Source organism: Chamaea fasciata, unplaced genomic scaffold (assembly GCF_029207755.1).
Source record: "Chamaea fasciata isolate MVZ Bird 193981 ecotype frontalis unplaced genomic scaffold, bChaFas1.0.hap1 SCAF_23, whole genome shotgun sequence".
Taxonomy (NCBI): domain Eukaryota; kingdom Metazoa; phylum Chordata; class Aves; order Passeriformes; family Sylviidae; genus Chamaea; species Chamaea fasciata.
Window position 1 is genome coordinate 4,128,697 of NW_027094108.1, and position 18,603 is coordinate 4,147,299.

Consider the following 18,603-nt stretch of genomic DNA (forward strand, 5'->3'; position numbering starts at 1 on the left):
CTGGGGGAAGCCACTCTGGAATGTTCACCTGGAGAGCCCATGGAAGTGGAGCACAGCAATTCCTGCAGCAGCAGAGCACCAGGTGAGTGAGCAGGGAGCAGGTGAGAACATTCAAGCTCCCGGAAAACACGATCCCAGTGACCCCAGATGCTGCATCGTGGCTGGAAATAGGTGGTGGAACGATCAAATTGATTTTTAAACTGCACCAAAGGCCTACCCAAGCTCCCCAGGAAATACCCAGCGCTCAGAAAAGGTCACAGGGGAATGTACAAACCCTTCCATGCCCTGTTCCAATTGGTCATAGAATCCCAGAATGGTTTGGGCTGGAAGAGACCTAAAAGCTCATGCTGTTCCACCCCTGCTGTGGGCAGGGACACTTCCCACTATCCCAGGGTGCTCCAAGCCTTGTCCAGCCTGGCCTTGGGCACTTCCAGGGATCCAGGGGCAGCCACAGCTTCTCTGGGTGACCTGGACAATTCCTGCCACTCTCGCACAGGACGGCAGCCAGGGCACAGTGACACTGACATGAGGAGGAATCCTGGCTCCAACATGACATCCCTGAAATTCCCTGAGATCATCCGGGGATAAACAAGGGGCAGCAGGGAAGAGAGGTGGGACAGGAGTAAAGAGGAAGAGAAGGGAGAGTTTGCTGGAGCAAGATAAGCAACAACAGCAGCTGCCAGTTTTCATCACTTCATCACAAATCTCACAGCAGTGATTGCATCCGGATTCTTCTTTTCTTTCTTCTCTTCCCAAACTTTTTTTTTTCAACTCAGACTCATGAAAATCTCATAAATAAATTTCCATGACCAGTACAGAAAAGGCTCTTGCATTTTCCCCCATGTGCTGCACATGGCTCAGCAAGCAAAGCCAGTAGCAGGAACCCTTATCCCTTCCACATGTTCTTCATAACCCAAACCACGATTTCCAAACAGCCAGAGCCAGAAAATGAAAATAAGCAATACATGATCCTAAGAGACAGGTACCCAAGAAGCAATCGTATTAACTCAAAGCTAAATATGATCAAGAGTAATAATTCAAGTATGGGTTTTCAATGTGGTACTTGAGGAAGACAAAAAAGATGTTATTTCCTGCTATTTATTCACATAAAGGTTCCGAAGTCATCCACCTTTTCTACGCTGCCCTCACAGGACCTCTCCCAAGCTGTGCCCAGTGCTGGGCATTTTCCCAGAAAAAACATTGTTGTACTGAAAAAAATGAGGCCAATAATAACAAAAAAATACCCAAAGCAACGGGGGGGATTTGGAGGAGATTAAAAAAGCCACAGGCAAATGCAATTCTTTCTACTTGCTGCAAGCACCAGTGTGTGGGACCAGGATGGGAGAAGGGACACCCAAATGACTCCAGGATGAGGTTGATTACTGGGAAAATTAAAGAAATAACTGATCATTCACACACCAGATGCCCACTATCCCCACACACACTGCTGAGCACACCCAAAAGATTTTCAAGACTTGAAATTCTTCAAAACTCGGTAGAAAGGGAGATTTTTTTAAAAATTCAGCTGTTTTGTGCTGGGACAGGATGCTGGCCAAGTCCCCTCTTTCCAGGGCTGCCTGTGAGACCAGAAGAAAAAGTATCTAAAATTCAGGCAGGGTGAAAGGGTCTCCATTTCAATATTTCTAAATATAAAGGTCTCAGCAACGCCCTAAATAATTCAGAAGCTTTAGGAGGGCCACAGCCCAGCCCCAAGTTGAGCCACTTTTGGTAACTGCTCTTTCCACCCACTTCCCCCCCAGCTACGCCACAAAAATGATGGAAAAAATCCCTTTATTTTCTTAAGGGAAATTCACCCTCGCACCACGGTCCCCAGAGGAGCACAAATATTTGGTGCAATCGGAAAGAAAACAAAACCGTCCCGAAATGACAACTGAGAGGGAAACAATCTGGGAAGTTTTAACCTTCAAAATCTGTCTCTTAATTCTGGTTGTGATTCCTGCAGGCGAGGGAGGAGGGGGGAAAAAAAAAAAAACCAAACAAACAAAACAGCCCGAGCGGTGTCTGCTCCTGCCTCACAAAGGCAACTTTAAATGGGATTTTAAGAGAACATGACTAGGCCAGAGTTAATGCTATTAAAATTCAAAGTGCAAAGACAGCCGATAATCCCAGCCGGTTCCTGGGACAAGAATCCGATCGTGCAACACGCTGAGATTTGGTGCTGCTTGCTGCTATTGATCTCCTTTTATTGGAAAGGAAAAAAGAAAAAAAAAGAAGGAGCAGCAAGGAAACCCAAATCTCTCTGGCAGCCCAGCCAGCCCAGCTCACTTTCAACACCCATGGAAAGGAAACCGCTGGCAAACTGAACTCAAAAAAGTAGAAAAAAAATCGAGGTTTGGAGACAAAAATCATCCCCTGGGGTGTCAGGCTTGCCCAGGCGTGGATGTGTCTGCCTGGGAGAGCTGAGGCAGCTGCAGAACAGCCCCAGAGCATCCACAGCGAGACACGGCCCACGAACACAAAATACTTCCCTCAGTCCTGCAGCACTCCCCGGGGAGCTTCGGACACCTGACATCCCAAACTTGATCACGATCCTGTGCACCTTCATTTCCTGCACACTTCAACCAGGCTCTGCATCTGCAGGAGCCACTGAGGGACCACTTAAGAGGGAACAAGTGCAAATGCAGTCACTGTATTTATACACACAGAGTATTTTTATTTTTTTTTTAAGCACATGGTCAAATACTGCCTTGATTTTTGTACCAATTAATCCCACAGCCAGAGATTTTCCTCTGTTCTTCAGCCACTTGCAAAATCCTCCCAAAAGATTGCTGGGGGTTATAGAGGAATTATGTTGGTTAGTGAGCCAGTTATTATCCCTCTGATAAGAGGAGCTGATCTGGGCGGAGAGGCATTGGCTCCACACTATTTGCAAGGAAAAATTAAAGCAGAGATAGTGGCAGGTTTGCTCAGCTCCTGCCTTATCTCCAAAGCGTGGCAGAGATATTAGTTGATCCAGCTCCGGCCAGGGAAGGAAAGCAGGGCTCCAGGGGAATTCAGCAAAGGCAGTTTTTCCAGGCATTGGCAGCTCAAAGCACTGTGGAGAAAATCAAAATACAGCACCAGGGATGTCCAGGGGAACCTGCATGCTGGGAGTTTGGGGAACACACACCTGGAAATCTGGGTGTCCTGTGACTAAGGTTTATTATATGGCAAAAGGCACCTATAAACCACAGCACCTGCAAGGTGCCGTAAATTCCCTTCCTTGGTGGATGCAACCAAGCTGGACAGGCTGAAAGCTGCCCGGAGGGGAGGCTGCACACCCAGGAGGGCTGGAAGTGCCATCTGCCCTCCAGGGAAATCCTTAGAGCATCCCAAGCAGCATCTCCAGAGAAAATGTGTCCAAAATGAAACTCTCCTCCACTTTCACAGCTATAAATAGGGCAGGACTGGATGTTATTTGTGATGCTTTACACAGTTGTTCCAGTTGGGAACCACTGGGAAATGATTTGCAATTGAGGAAAGTTTTTTTTTTTAATTGTTATAATATTTTATTTTTAGATTTGGGGTCACAAATCAAGCTCCCTGGAGCTATTCATTGCCCTGAGCATGGCTGTGAGAGGGCAGCACCACACAAAGCTCTCCCTCAGCTTGAACAGAGATGAGGTTTGTCCCAAAACCAGCTTTTCTCTGGGAATTGCATGTTTGGGAGCAAGTTTCTCTCCACCCTCCTCAGCAGCTGTCATCATTTGGGCTCAGTTAATACCAAAAGGTCCCATTTATACCTTCAAGGAGGTTTGTAAACCTTCACCACTCTGCAACAGCAGCACAAGGAGATTTACAGGCAGCAATCTCTCTCCAAATGTAATCCAGGGAGGAAAAGGGTATCCTTGGGAAGGTAACAATATTTTAAGGGCCAGGTTTTTAATTTTAAGACATATTTTAATCCAAATTGTCTGGACCCAAGGACCAGACAGATGGCATTTGCTCCAGCCACTTCTCACGGTCTCTGCTCTGCCATTGCAGCAGAGGAAGGGAAGAAAAACAGATCAAAAGAGCCATGTGGGGAAAATAATGAGTTTGGATTGTACTGGTGGCACATGGTAAACACAGAGTGAGGCAGGAACAGAGAAATCCATCCGTGATACTGAGTTTCTTTTACCTACTACTGGGCTTTTGAGTACACCAGGTATTTGAGGAACGATACAGGCAAACCCAGAGGAACTGCAAACCTGTTGCAAATGTGAATTAGAAACCTGATTTTTGGATAACCCAGGAGGTTTTTTTGAGGGAGCAGTAACAGTGCCTGCCCTGAGGAAGCAATAATGGGGCACAGAGGTAACCCCAGAGGCTCAGTGCTGGCAGCATTTCCTTCAGCACAGGGATCACCTGAGCGAGCACCCAGTGTGGGATTAGGGGTGAGGGAGGAAGCAAACCCCACAGGGGAAGATGGGCCGACGGCTCTGCAAGCACTGCCAAAGTATTTTAGAGAGCTGCTGTACCTCACCAAAAACATGGAGAATCATCCCAGCTCCCAGCCTGAATCCCAACCATCTGCACATGGCGATTCCCAGGCCAGGTCACTGCCACAAAGCCCATCACCTCCCACAGCAGCTGCTGACGGGTCGCTAGGACAAACCAAATGAGAGGCGGAATTCTCCTGAACACACCTTTTTAATAATTCCAGCCCTTTTATACTCTGCAACATCCAGCGAGGGAGGGACAAGGGAGGCTGCCAAGGGGGTGCTCAGCCCCCCAAAGGCTGGAAATTGATTGTTCCCCCCTTGTTTTCTGCAGAACAAACACTTCTTCCTCGTGGACTCACTTGTGTAGGATTTTACTGTCCAGGATACACGCTCATGTGCACATTCCCCCCAACCCCCGTGGATCCTGCTCTGCAATTCCCAGGTCTTTTCCATCTTCTGGACGGGTTCCCAAAAATAATTTATTGCAGTCTAACAATACTCACTTATACATGGAGGCCTTTCTAATGTGAACTGTTTAATTTGAAGTCAAAAGCATGTTTTAAACTAATACCCACAATGCAGGGGGAGAAAGGAAGCACATTCCAAAAAAATAATATTTGCAAGAGATAATTCCACACGTGAATATTCTCCACCATCTCCCTATCCCTCCAGTTCTCCTCTTACCTATCCCCAAAGCTGCAAATGTTAACTTCAAAGCCAAACATCATTCCCAACTGGAAATCCAGGGGCTGGTCCCCAGTGGATGTGGGGAGCTGAGGGGCAGCCGAGGAGCTCAGCCCCAGCCAGTGTGTCCCAGGAACTGGTGAGACCCCTTTCCTCAGGGATCACTCACCCTAAAATCCCCACTAGACCCTACTGCACATAAACACACACACACACTGCTGTCTCTTCCCATGGGAAACGGGGAGCTGGACCTGCCCATGGCACTCGGCAGCACGGACTGGGAACTTCATGGTCCTCACTGCAAGACATTCAACATCCCAGAAACAAGCCCCAGGAGGATGCAAGGAGCTGGGGAATGCTCCATCTAACTGGATTAAGCTCCAAAATCATCTTTGGAGATGCAGCTAAGCAGCAGCACTCCCCAGAGCAGCCGGAGCACTACAGATACACGCACAGACCTAATTCCTCTCCATGCAACAAACCCCTGGCATTTAACTCTGCTGCCTAAAGATCTGCTGGAGCCCTGAGGATCTCACCATGAATCAGCATCAGCCAGGGCTCTGCTCACTCCAGCCACCCCTGAGCACAGCAGTTAATTCCCCCTCCCCACCAAAAAACCTGCAGCAAAACACAGAGCAAGGAGCAGCATTTCAGCAGAGCTGCAATCCCAGGCTCTGCAGCTCCGACATCTCACATGAAAGGGAGGAATTTCCCTCCCAGTGAATAGCGGTTCATACATTCTTTGGCAGCCTGTTGCCATTAGCAAACACAATCTGTATTTCTGCCTCGCTCATTTGTTTGCCAAGTGCATTGGAAAGGAATATTTTATCCTCTGCCAGATAAAACCCAGAAGCGACCGTGCCCAACGTCTCGCTGCAGGTATGAGGCTTGGTCCTGCAAAAGGACACCTCCACAAACCCCACCTGAATAAACCCCAACCCCAGCGTGGGTCTGAGGGTTCAGGAGGCAAGGAGGTGTCATCCCAGCCCCTCTCCTGGCCCGGGATAAAAGGTGGTGGGAATAAGGGGAGAATTGGCTGCACTAGAGCATGGTTATAAAGATCATGCTGGATTTGGGATGGAAAAGAGAAGTCCTCCAGCTCCCAGCCCAAGGTGCCACCTGCCAGCACCTGGAGCTCCGTGGAGTTTTGCCTTCCTGCAGCTCTGGCCCAAGCTCAGCTCAGCTCCTGGACACTGCAACCCTGGGTTTAACCCAAGCTGCTTTCAGCTCACGCCCCAGTTCCTTTGCCTAGGGTATCATTTAAACAAAACTCCCTGAAAATGCCCAAACCACACATTTGTGGTTCCACAAGTGTTTTTTTTTTTCCTCCCCTTGGTGATCTGCACATCAAACACATGAAAAAACAGACAGAGGAAAGGGCTTGTTTGAGTTATTTTCTCTTTCCTCTGACCCAGCTCTCACAGCCGAGCCTTCCCCGCATCCCCAGCACAGCAGAAGCAAAGTTCTGAACACACATGGGAAGAGATCCTGGGAAAGGGGAGCGGCCAACTCACGAAGTCCCCTCATCCAGCCTCAGTAAGCCTAAAGAGCCTATTTCCCCCCCCTCTAGATTTTAATTTAATTTTTTTCCCCCACTTCCTGCCTGTATTCTGCTCCTCCAGCTGGAACATGCTCCCACGTGGAACTCCTCCAAACCCACACCAGGGGCTATTCCTATGGGAAAAACAGTTCCAGTGCCTGCTTGGAGCCCCAGCAAGGGAAAAAGCACATCCAGCACAACACAAATCCCAACACCAGCTCCCTGACCCCTTACTGTGAGTCTCCCCCTCCCCAGCAGCTCCATAGCCAGACCAGAACCACCAACCTTCATCTGGGAAGCTCCCAAATCCCAGGCAATTTCCATAGACATCCAATTCCACCTTTCATTTCCAGAGCAACCTTTCCCCTCTTTACTTGGCTTCCAAGTTCAGTTGAAGACATTAACCTAATTACAACTATGTCTGGCATCGTTTTCATCTCCCTCTTACTCCCTTTGCATTCAGTCAAGGTCGATCTTGCAGCTTATCCCAAAATTTCCTGCTTGTTTGGGATTTTTTTTGGTAACAGTTCCCCTCCAGCCAAAAGGCAGGAGAAAAGGAGATAATGTAGGGGAGTGAGAATAAATGGGAAAAGCTGTGCCAAGGGTGGCACAAGGGGAAAAAACCATTATTTTAAATTAAGAATGAAGAATACATCCGCTCCCCGGATGCTGTTTGAGCTGAGGATGGGGCAATTCAGGAAAAAGCCGGCAGGCATGGAGCAGGCAGCTCAGTTTCATTCCCTGCTGGAGGTAATTTGGGGGGCACAGAGAATGACCCCCATTTCACCTCTGCAAGCTGCATGCCCGGAGGTGTTGGAGAGCTGGGCTCCCTCACTTCAGGGTGCACTTTCAGCAGCCATTTAAGATTTAAGATTAAGCAGGATTTTCAGGAGCACCAAAGCTGTTTAGGTGCCTAAATCCCACTGAGAGTCCCTTTGAACACAGCCACCTTCCTAAATCCTAAAGGGTTTTATTAACGTCATTAGACACCTAAACTCCCCCAGGCACACGTCCTAATCCCAGGGCTGGGGAGGATGCTGACCATCACCAGCCAACCCAGCTCTGCAGGAGGGGGAATATGTGAGCAGGGAAGCCCCATTTGGGCACTTCCAACTTGTCTGACCTCCAACCCTCCCCCTGTCTGACCTGGCAGTTCAGGTTTCTCCTTTTTTTCCCCCCTCTTGTTCTAGCTGGGTGAGCATCAGGGTGAAGCGGAGACCACTATCTACAAAATCTCTTTTGAATGGTTGTACAACAAACTCCCCTGCATTTCCTCCTGCTCCACACAGGCCCACAGCCCTGTCCTGGTGTAGGATAAAACTTTAAACCAAGGGACAACCCACAGGGGAGATGTGGCAGTAGCCCAGCCCCATGGATAGAGCCGCAGGTCCTGGAGCTGCCCAGTGTGCTCCAGCTGTGGGTGCTGCAAATCCCCCCAGGCAAACACACCACCACCCCGAATTTGGGGCGATTTTTACCTTTCCGAGGTTGCAAGGAGAGGGGATGCAGCTGCAAGCAGTGCTCTTGGGGGTGCAGACCCTCCCAATTTCTTTCCTGCCTTCTCAAGCCATTTTAGTTCTATGAACCTCTCTGATAATGCAGGGAGAGAACGTGCCAAGACATGTGTTTGGCTTCTACCATGTCAAATACATTTTAATTGGTGATAATTCCTGCATGCCTGGTACATCCAGGTGAAAATGAACCCTGTGTGCTCCTCTCTGCTCTGCAGGTTAATGTTCCACAGGCAAGCTGGTATTAAAACCAAGGGGCTGGAGCAGTGGGAATTAAAAAAAAAAAAAAAATCAGCTTTTAAAGGGCAGCTCTCCCAAAAGCACCATGAGATGTTTAAACTTAGCTCCGACCTGGCAGCAAACTCCTGTTTTAATAAGTGTAAGGGATTTGGGGATATTCTCCCCTTCCTCTGCTGAACAGGAGGGACATGTGGCATTGAAGCAGCACCTGGGGGGTCACGTTCCCATTGCACCCCACGACAGGCACAGCAGCCAAGCCCCTGCCCTGGGCACCTGCTGCTCAGGAGAGGATGCACAGCTCTCCATCACCTCCTCCAGGCTGTAATATTTTGATCAACAGCCTTATTCACATCCAGAGTGGACGAAGGCACCTGCTGTTTGCTTCTCCCTCCCTTCCAGCATGGAACAAACATGGTTTGGGAATCATCCACTGGGAGAGCAGGCATCGACCTGGGCTGCAAGTGGGTGAGCAGCCAGAAACCTGAATGGGGCTGTGATTAATTCACACACACACACACATGCACACAGAGGTGAATTTATGGGATATTTTTATTTCTTGATTCACTCAGCCAGCTTTAATTACGCCATGGCCAGATGGATGCTCCATGGCGCTGAGGTCTCTGCCTTCTCCTCTCCCCGAGCTGGCTCTCACCAGCACTGGGCTTCTGCAAAGGCAGCGTGAGGGGGGTGCTGGCTTGGGGGGCTCTATGGCAGGATGAGCCACAGGACCATCCAAAGAGCCTGCGATGGAGCCACAGCAGCTCCTCTTACACCAGGCAAGCAGGGGTGAGTTTTACACAGCATTTAGCACAGGTAGTCACCACCCTCAGCAAAATACCACGGTCCAGGTCTCCAGGGTTTCCACACCGTTTGTATTTTCTCCCCAGTGCCCACCACCTTTGCAGGTCCAGAACTGGCAGGTGGGAATGGTAATAATTCAAATATTCCTCAGGGAGTGCTGGCAAGAAAAGCACAAATCTTCCCTTTGAGCTGCATGTGAAAGGCAGTCTTTGTGCTCAGGAGCATCGTGTACCTTTGGAATTCATGCTGGAAATCTGAATCCAATCTGATGGGCGCCTTCATTTTATTTTTTCCAAAACAAGCCTAACAACTCCATATATAAACAAAATATGCCAAAGCTCCTGTTTTCCCTCACCTGTCTGTCTGATTATTTCCTCCTCTCTTGCTTGGCTGTATCAAAATAAACAAACACTATCTATTGATTCTGACTGTTCTCTGAAGATCTGTGGCAGAAAGCTGAAGACTCCTGAGTTACTGCAGAAAAATAACTGGATACCCACTGGTTGGAAATGCTTCCTTGGAATGAAAAAAGAGATAAAAAAGTGGCTATATCATAGCAAAGGACATGCTTTGCTTCCTCTGACTGGAAGGAAGTGTGAAGTATGACTTGGTTAATAATTCATTTTGACAAGTCTCCATCCTTCCTGCCTTTTTTTTTTTTTTTTTTTTTTTTTTTTTTTTTTTAAATCCAGGATACACAAGGAAAATAAATACAAGAAATACAGAGTTTTGCTTTTATTTTATCTTCCAGAAAGCAGCGGGGTTCACAGACCCTGCATCTCCTTGCACCCAGCACATCCAACCATTTCCACCAACCATTCCTGCAAAAATACATTCTCCTATGGCACGAAATTAAAAGCTTTGCTCTCCCCAGTACCTTCTGCAACCCACAAAACTTCAAATTAACCTTTTGCTTTCAGAATAATTAATGCTGCAACACCACTAATGACCTGGTTGGATTCCAATACACCTGAGAGCTGCTGCAGCCCGACTGGGATGCCCTTGGTCCAAACTGGAAGCAGAATTATAATCTTCTTAAGGAATGCTGTTCAGCTCAGTAATTGCCTTACATTGTAAAATCCTGCAGAAAAAAAAAAACTTGCCCTGAAGCACATTTGATATGTTCTGGTCCTTGGCCAAGCTCTGCACAAGTCCACTGGACTCTACTGGCCTTTTTCCCCTTTAAATTTTACTTTTTTGGGGTTTTCTCTGTGGTTACCATGGCAGGATTTGGTATGTTTCATGCACAAGGAATGAAAGCACCAGTGAAATGACAGAGACCACAATACAAGGTCCGCAAGACCAAAAATCACATGAAATCCCACAAAAGAAATCTGGATTAAATCAGCTGCAATAGTTCAAATTGAGCTTCACCCTAAACCGAAATCCAGCCCAAACTAACACCAGCCCCGGATTTCTGAGGTTGATTCACCACCACAACCCAGAGTGATGGTCAGGCCCCCTGGGGTCACCAACCTGGTGTTCCATTTATCTTCATGGCAACTCTATTAAAAATTTCAAATGCCTAACTCATAAAACATTGAGATTTTGTCACAAACCTACATTGGGCTGGCCTCTGGCCATCAATTACAGATGACAGCCCAGGGACAGGGGAGCACTCAAGCAGCTCTGCTCCTTTCCATAGCTTTGGGCAGCATCCTCTGCCAGCCAGGCCTTCCAAAACCCACCCTTCCCTTCCAGTGTTCCCACTTTCCCCATTACCTGCTAACAAACAACGAGGAAAGACCCCAGGGAAGGTATTCAAAGCAGTTGCTGGAAATCAGGAGCTTCATCTAAGCCCAGACAGGGTCGGTATCACCTCCAGCTATGCAAAACCAACCCACAGGTGGTTTGTAACAAAATTCTCTTTGTTCACAAAGCCCTGATGTTCATTTGCACTGAGCTTCTTCTCCAAAAAACTGGGATTTGCCCCCCAAAACCTTGGAGTGCTGGTGTGGCACAACCACCCCAGGTGGATCCCCTCCAGGAGAACTTGGTGCCTGCGGCTGCATTGCCTGAGGCTGGAAACAAGCTCCCTTCTGCCTATCAGGCTGCTGGCTTCTTTTCCTTTTTAAGACTCATGATCACTGCTTTAAAGACAGAATTAAACTGATGGATTGTGGATGATGTAAAGCCTTGATGTCCTAGGAAGCTGCACAAATAAATGTTATCAGAGGAACTAAAAGGGGAGACAAGCTGTTTTTGACACTAGGTGGGATTGAGAGGGTCTGAATTTTCTCCATCTTCCCTGAATCACACAGTCCTGGTATCACCCACGTACAAAACCAGCTGCAAATCAGTCACCCTGTAGGAAAGGGGTTGATTGGCGCAACTTCAGCACAGGAAATTCAGTTTGTGTTTCCACTGAGACCAAGCCATGGCCACCCATCTCCCCCCACTGCTGGTCTTGAACTGAGACCAGAAGCAAACTCAAAAAAGCCAAGAGGGTTTTTTTGGCAGAAAGACAAAACCAGCACTGATCACCCTGTCAGGGTATCAGCTCACACTCGCTGCCAACACATCAGGCCAGCTGTGCATCTGCACTTGCTCATTTGGCCACTAACCTGCTTTAGCAATTACGGATAATCAAAACATTGCCCTGCAGACATTGTGATTTCTGCTGTGCCCATCTCCTGCTTCTGCTCTGCAGCTCGGCTGGAAGATGAAGGATGGGAGGAAACTTCCAAGGGTGTAGCTCAGCGTGTTTCCATCTATTCTCTGCAGCAGCACAACAACTCACACGGATGGGAGAGGTGACTGGTGTTGGAAGGTGAGGAGGACCAAGGCAACCCCTCCGCCTGGCACAGGGATGCTCTTTTCAATCTGCAGGCCAAAAAGCCACACTAAGTAACCCCAGGTGCAAGGAAACAGACTCTGAAATCGAGGGAACACAGGTAATTTCATCTGCTGGGGGAAGGCAGTGCCAAAGCCCTGACCACCCCAACAGACCAGGTTAACACCTGCCCCCTGTCACTGCACATTGGGGGACCATTTCTGTGCTCCAGATGTCCCCGAGCTGGCAAAGGTTATCAAAATACCAGGGTTTGGAGGAAGGGGGATGTTCCAGCAGCGCTCCCTAATAATAAACACCAAAGCAATCCCTTCCAGGAGATAAAGAATTTCTTCCTCCACTGGCAATAAATCAAAGGGCACTGTTCAGCTGATGGGAATTGATTTTTCTCCCTTCCTTTGCACTTAGAGCAAGGCGGGACCGTGGCGAGAGCCCCCAGACGTGACAGAGCCCAATCGATGGCAGGGAGGGGACAGGGAGGGGACAAGGTGGGGACATCGGGCACCAGCACAGGGCATTTCTGACCCTCCTGCAGCAGGGGCACCCTGCTCCCACCCTGAGCCCCAATGGGGAGACACAGGGAGTAGAATAATTTAGATAGGAAAAGCCCTCTGAGATCACTCAGTCTAACCACTAACCCAGCACAACCACTAAACCACGTCCCCAGGTGCCACATTTACTGTCTTTTAAATCTTCCAGGGATAGGAACTCCACCACTGTCCTGGGCAGCTGTTCCATGGCTGGATAACCCTTTCGGTGAAGAAATTTTCCCAAATATCCAACCTAAACCTCCCCTGGTGCAACCTGAGGCCATTTCCTCTTGTCCTATCACTTGTTACGTGGGAGAAGAGATTGACCCCGACCTGCCTCTAACTTTCTGTCAAGGAGTTAAAGAGAGCAAAGCCCCAGCAAAGCCCTTCCCCCAAAAGGAAAGGGCACAAATAAACTGGGATGGGATGGGATGGGATGGGATGGGATGGGATGGGATGGGATGGGATGGGATGGGATGGGATGGGATGGGATGGGATGGGATGGGATGGGATGGGATGGGATGGGATGGGATGGGATGGGATGGGATGGGATGGGATGGGATGGGATGGGATGGGATGGGATGGGATGGGATGGGATGGGATGGGATGGGATGGGATGGGATGGGATGGGATGGGATGGGATGGGATGGGATGGGATGGGATGGGATGGGATGGGATGGGATGGGATGGGATGGGATGGGATGGGATGGGATGGGATGGGATGGGATGGGATGGGATGGGATGGGATGGGATGGGATGGGATGGGATGGGATGGGATGGGATGGGATGGGATGGGATGGGATGGGATGGGATGGGATGGGATGGGATGGGATGGGATGGGATGGGATGGGATGGGATGGGATGGGATGGGATGGGATGGGATGGGATGGGATGGGATGGGATGGGATGAAACCCCCCTGCACTCTCCTGCCTTCACGAGTGAGAATCAGGATCCTGCCTGGCTGCCCAGAAAAAACAGGTGTCTGCCATTCCAGCTAAAACACGGCTCCAGTTCTAATCCACTGTTAATTAAAAAGATTTTCACCATAGGTTCCATCAAATCCAAACCTCTTTGGCTTTTTATCTGCACAGAAGGAAAGGAGGGGAATTAAAAAAAAAAAAAAAAAAAAGCTGTCTGTAATGCAGATCATCCGGAGATCAATCCCTCTCCCCTCATCAAACTCTTTAGTAAGAATCACTAAAGGCAGTGATTTACCCCCTCCCTTCTTCTGCACCCAGCACTGTGCAGCTGCAGGATGGGGGACAGTGGATTGATTTGGTTTCCCTCTAAACCCATACAACAGCCTAAGATGGTTTTGTGTAGAAGCAGAGGCCTGAATTAACAGGTTATAAAGCTCCGCTGTTAACTCACAATTGCCTTTATTGCAGCGCGTAAGATTTTTAATGAGAAATAAATTGATAGAGATACATTACCACAGGGGAACTCTGATCTGCTCATTTGCCAGCTGTAACAGCACGGGCCACGTCTCTGAAATCCAGAGGGAAAAATGCACTCGTGGTGTATTTATGTCAGTGTTCAGCCGGAATGGGCACTTGAAGAGTCACCTGGGTGGTGAGGGTCCCTTGCAGTGATGCTGGGCAAGGCTGACACAGGTGATGCCCAGCAAGTGGCAGAGCCTGGAAAGCTGGAAGGAATAGCTCAGCTGCATCAAACCAGGGAGCCAACCACCCTTTTCACCCACTCTTTGGTATCCACCATGTCCCTGTGCCTTGGGAGCAGTTGAGGTGCATCCCATGGTAGAGACATCTCTGTCAATGTTTACATCAGCCAAACCCAGCAGGGAGTCCTTCACACATCACCTGCTGTGCCCCAAGGATGATATGGGGGGGATAAAAACCAGAACATACCGGTATTTCAATAAAAAAACAGCAAAAAGAGGGAAAAATTAGCACTGGGGGAGTGTTGCCCTGTGCCAACATGAGCATTGTATCTTCATCCTCTTGCCACCTTCTGCAAAGCCCCTGTCCCCTTCAGCTTCTCCCTTGGCATGGGCTCTCCCACCTCTCCTCCAGCTCCACCATGCTCAAGGCAGCTTCTCAGCACCTGCCCAAAATGCCAGGACACACAAGGCAAGGTGATGGCCTTGGGAGGAGAACAATGGCAGAGCCCTTGTGACCACAAAAGGGACTTCATGCGTGGGGGGACCAGAGATGACCTCCATGCTGTCCCCAGATGTGCTGCCAGGTGCTGCTGCATATCTGGATAAATCCCTTTCTCTTTTGCTTCCCTTATCAGGAGAGGCAGGTCAAAGCACAAACATTTCAAAAATGATGTCCAGGAATGCCCTTTCTACAGCCCTGCCACGGACAAAGTCCTGGATTTATCTCTCTCTCTCTCCCACGTTCCTGCCCGCACGCTCCAAGCATTGCCATTCCTACACCCACACACCACTGCTCTCCTGTGCCAGTGATGCATCTGTGCAGATTTACCTGGAAATCACTACTCTAAATGTGTATTCACGCTTACAGGGGCAATATTATTATTTTTAGTTCAGAAAACAACTCCTTGCTTTTTGCCAGCTCCCACCTATCGCTTTGCAGCCAGGCTTGGACTGACGACTTCATAATTTGTCCATCACTTTCCATTGGGGATATCCCTCACTCCAAAAGGAGCACACAACTAGCTGGGAAGGTGCTACACACGTGTTGCTACATCTGACAACCCTCCTGATAAGACAAAGGGTACAGGTTCCTTCTGTGACACCTCCCGTCCCAGAGCTCAGTCCTGACGTGCTGTCTTCTCCGTGATAGCAAAGTGGAGGGATCCTTCAGCACTTTAATTAACAATTACTGGAGCAAATCAAGCCATATCTCATCTTCTGCCCTTTCTTTGATTTTTTTTCATTGACTGTTAGAGGGAGAAGAAAAACAACTCCTCGAAGGTGAAGTTTTCATGTTCAGAGTGCTGGGAGAAATACTGGTTCCTACAGTGATATTCAAGGAGCTGAGGACAAATATGTTTATCCTGAATACCCAAAGGAGAAAGAGAGCACTTAAACTATAGGAAAACAATCCTAGGTAGTAATTATTGTGCCTGTAAAATAATAAAGATCTTTATCAGCTTCCAGCTTGCCACTGATGGTGAATAACACATATCCTCATGCTCTTGGACAATGGTACTTGGAGAGCTGTGCCTTGTGCTGCAGCACCAGGGTGGAGGAGGTGGCTGCTGGGCCAAGGGATGCAGCCACATCCTCATCCAAAAGGTTTTGAAACCCCAAGCAAAGCAAAAACCAGCAACAGACACTTTGCAAGGTGTTTATTTTTGATCAGAGGAAAGGAAGATAAAATAAAGGGTATTTCACAATGAAAAAGCACCCAGGCTTCCCTCCACTCTGGGTGGAAGGGTTACGTGCCTGCCTTTGCTTTGGATAGAGCTCAGAGCTGCCAAGTGCTCCCCAAACCAAAGTGAACAAGCTTGTAAATTATGGCTGGCACATTCCTCTGGGTTTGTTTTTTTTTAAATTCTTGCTGTATTTTCCAAGCAAGCAAGAACCAGCTCCTTCCCCCTCCACACCCCTGGCACTTTGCACAACACAACTTCCTCACCACAATTTCCAGGATTTCCTGGAAACACACACAGACCTGAGGCAGGGAGGTGGCTGCAAGATGCTTCCAACATTTTTATTCCAAGAGCATCCTTTTTCTGTGTGCTGACAGTGGGCAGAGCACACGCGTGGCCCTGGGAACACCTTTCCCACCGCCCACGCTGTGCTCTCAGACTTTGGTAGAGCGTGGCTGTTTCTTAGCTAATGCCTTGGTTATTTTCCTGGAGAGGAGCTAAGGGCTGTGGAATGAGCTGGTAGCTGAGGGAACAGAGTACAACAGTTCATCTTGTCTGGAAAAGGCACACAGTGTTCAGAAACTGGCATTTTTATAGCCTTTAAAATTGTTCACTTCTGAAACTGCTGCAGCCAGTCGCTTATGAATGGAGAAGGACCAAGAGAAATGGCTCAGACCTGGCAGGAGGGGAAAAAAAACCAAACAACCCCAAACCCTCCAACTCTCCCTCCCCAAAGTACCCTCCTTAGCTTTAATAACTCATTATCGTATTACGAGGCGAAGGCTCACAGGATTATGGTATTTAGTAATATTATAATGGATGTGAGCCAGCCTTCCAGAGAGCTTTTTGTATTCCTGCTTTGTGCTGACCTGGCCTTAGACCTGGGGTTTGTGTCCCACTGTGCTATCAAAGACAAACACCCCCTGCTCCCCATCAGTAAATGCACACGCATTTAGCAAATACATGCTTAGTAAATTATATATATCTATATATATATATATGAACAGATATATATGTGTAGCACAGGTAGGTGGGAATTCCAGAGCATGAGGTTTTTCTGGCTGCTTCCACTCAGACAAATAGATTATACAGTCCTTCAGCAGCAAAATAAACAGCTTAGAGCAAACAAGAGGCTTAGTGTGCCAGTACTTTGTATTTTCTGGCTGGGGCTGGCCATGGCTGAGGCCCCTGAGCCCAGCCCCTGCTGCTCCCTCTGCACAGCCCAGAGACCTGCCCTGGTTTCAGCCCTTAGGGTCACCCAGCACTGCGTGCAAGCTGGATTTTCCTCTCTTTTGCTTTGGTGCACTTGGGCAGAGTTTCTTCTGGCACAGATCAAAGCAGAAAGAATAAAATAAAACGCTCCTGTGTGCAGAGCCATCCACAGTTTCATGGAACCATGGTTTGAATTGGAAGAGATCCTTAAGATCATCCACTTCCTCCCTCTCCCATGGGCAGGGACATCTTTCACTAGACCAGCTGCTCAAATCCCCATCCAACCTGCCCTTGGCTCCCAAAATGAGTTTTAAGCACTCCCAGGTATCACTCCCACCCCTTCACCCCTCACTAAAAGGACACTAAGCTCACAGGAGAAAACTGCACCCAAAGCTGTTGAATGCCCAAGAAGGCAAAGCAAAAGAAAACATGTTTTCCTCCACCTTTTCCCAATTACAGCAGCAAACAAGTTTTCATGCCAGCAGAATTAGAACTGAGACCAAAGGCATCGTTCTAATGTGAAAATGAGAGGCAGCTTGGGTGGTTTGCTTTGTTGCAAATATGTAGATGCATTTTTGCAATTCCAGTTGAATTTCAAAACTTCCTTTCTCAGGAGAAGGGCACAGCCACATCCTACCTGCCCGACCCGGCACACAGGGACTGTGTTTCCTCTCCCAAAGCCAGGGAAGGTTTCTGCCTCATTAACACACTCCTCCAGCCCTTCTCTCCCTTGGGAGTTGGAATAGATGACTTTTGAAGGTCCCTTCCAACCCAAATTATTCTTTGGTTCTTTGATTCCCACCCCATCACCACCAGCTCTCACTGATTTCACAGGTCTGACATCACTCACAAGGCCCCAGGGCTGCAGCCCATCTCCCACCACAAGGCATTTCTGGGAACACCTGCAGCTCTGCTGCCCTTTCCAAGAGTTTGGCAGCATGGCAGGAGCAGTCAGACAAACAACTATCCCCATTTCTACTAAAATAAACACAAATTTTTTAAATTCCAGTAAATAATCCTGCATAAGAGGGAAGCACTATTGTAGCACGAGTGAGAGGAGGCTGAATATTTACTCTTTTCTCCAGCATTTTCACACCATCCCTCTCTCCCAGCCACGTTTTTGAATCAGAAACAGCCAGGTTCATCAAGGCTTACTTTGTCTAAACAGGATTTGGGGTCTCTAAGGGCCACTGGAGAATATCATGTTTAAAGAGAGATGTTCAACCTCAGGACAATAAGGGATGTGTTAATGCACTGAGAGCCAAGTTCCTTCGCTGCCACTCTCTTCTTCCCAGACAAAATTACACAGATTAAAAGAAACACATGAGAACTGGATCACCCCACTCTCTTGCCAAGTGATCAAATTAACTTCCTACAACCCATTCCAAATCTTACATTTCACACTTGTGAACTCTTGCCAGGAAACACAAGAAACTATTTCCTAGCAGGGAATGAAACAGTCCCAGTGGCCAAGGACGGAGCCCGTGGCCAACGCCAACACCCAACCCAGAACCTGGAACGGAGCAGAAAGAAGCAATACCATGAAATTCTCCATGAGGACAATTT

General features: G+C 48.4%; 1 protein-coding gene across 4 annotated transcripts in view; it reads right to left on the minus strand.

Annotated features, from left to right (window-relative positions):
- The window catches only part of KAZN (kazrin, periplakin interacting protein), a 152,461-nt gene that overhangs the window by 27,654 nt on the left and 106,204 nt on the right, over nucleotides 1–18,603 (minus strand). Inside the window, exon 1 of one of the 4 annotated variants that reach the window (XM_066203204.1) lies at nucleotides 13,956–14,002. The exons of the other annotated variants lie outside the window; for them this stretch is intronic. Coding sequence (XP_066059301.1) covers nucleotides 13,956–13,980 — 25 coding nt within the window. The 5' untranslated portion in view covers nucleotides 13,981–14,002. Of the gene's footprint in view, nucleotides 1–13,955; nucleotides 14,003–18,603 lie in introns of those variants that run through there. 4 annotated transcript variants of the gene reach the window in all.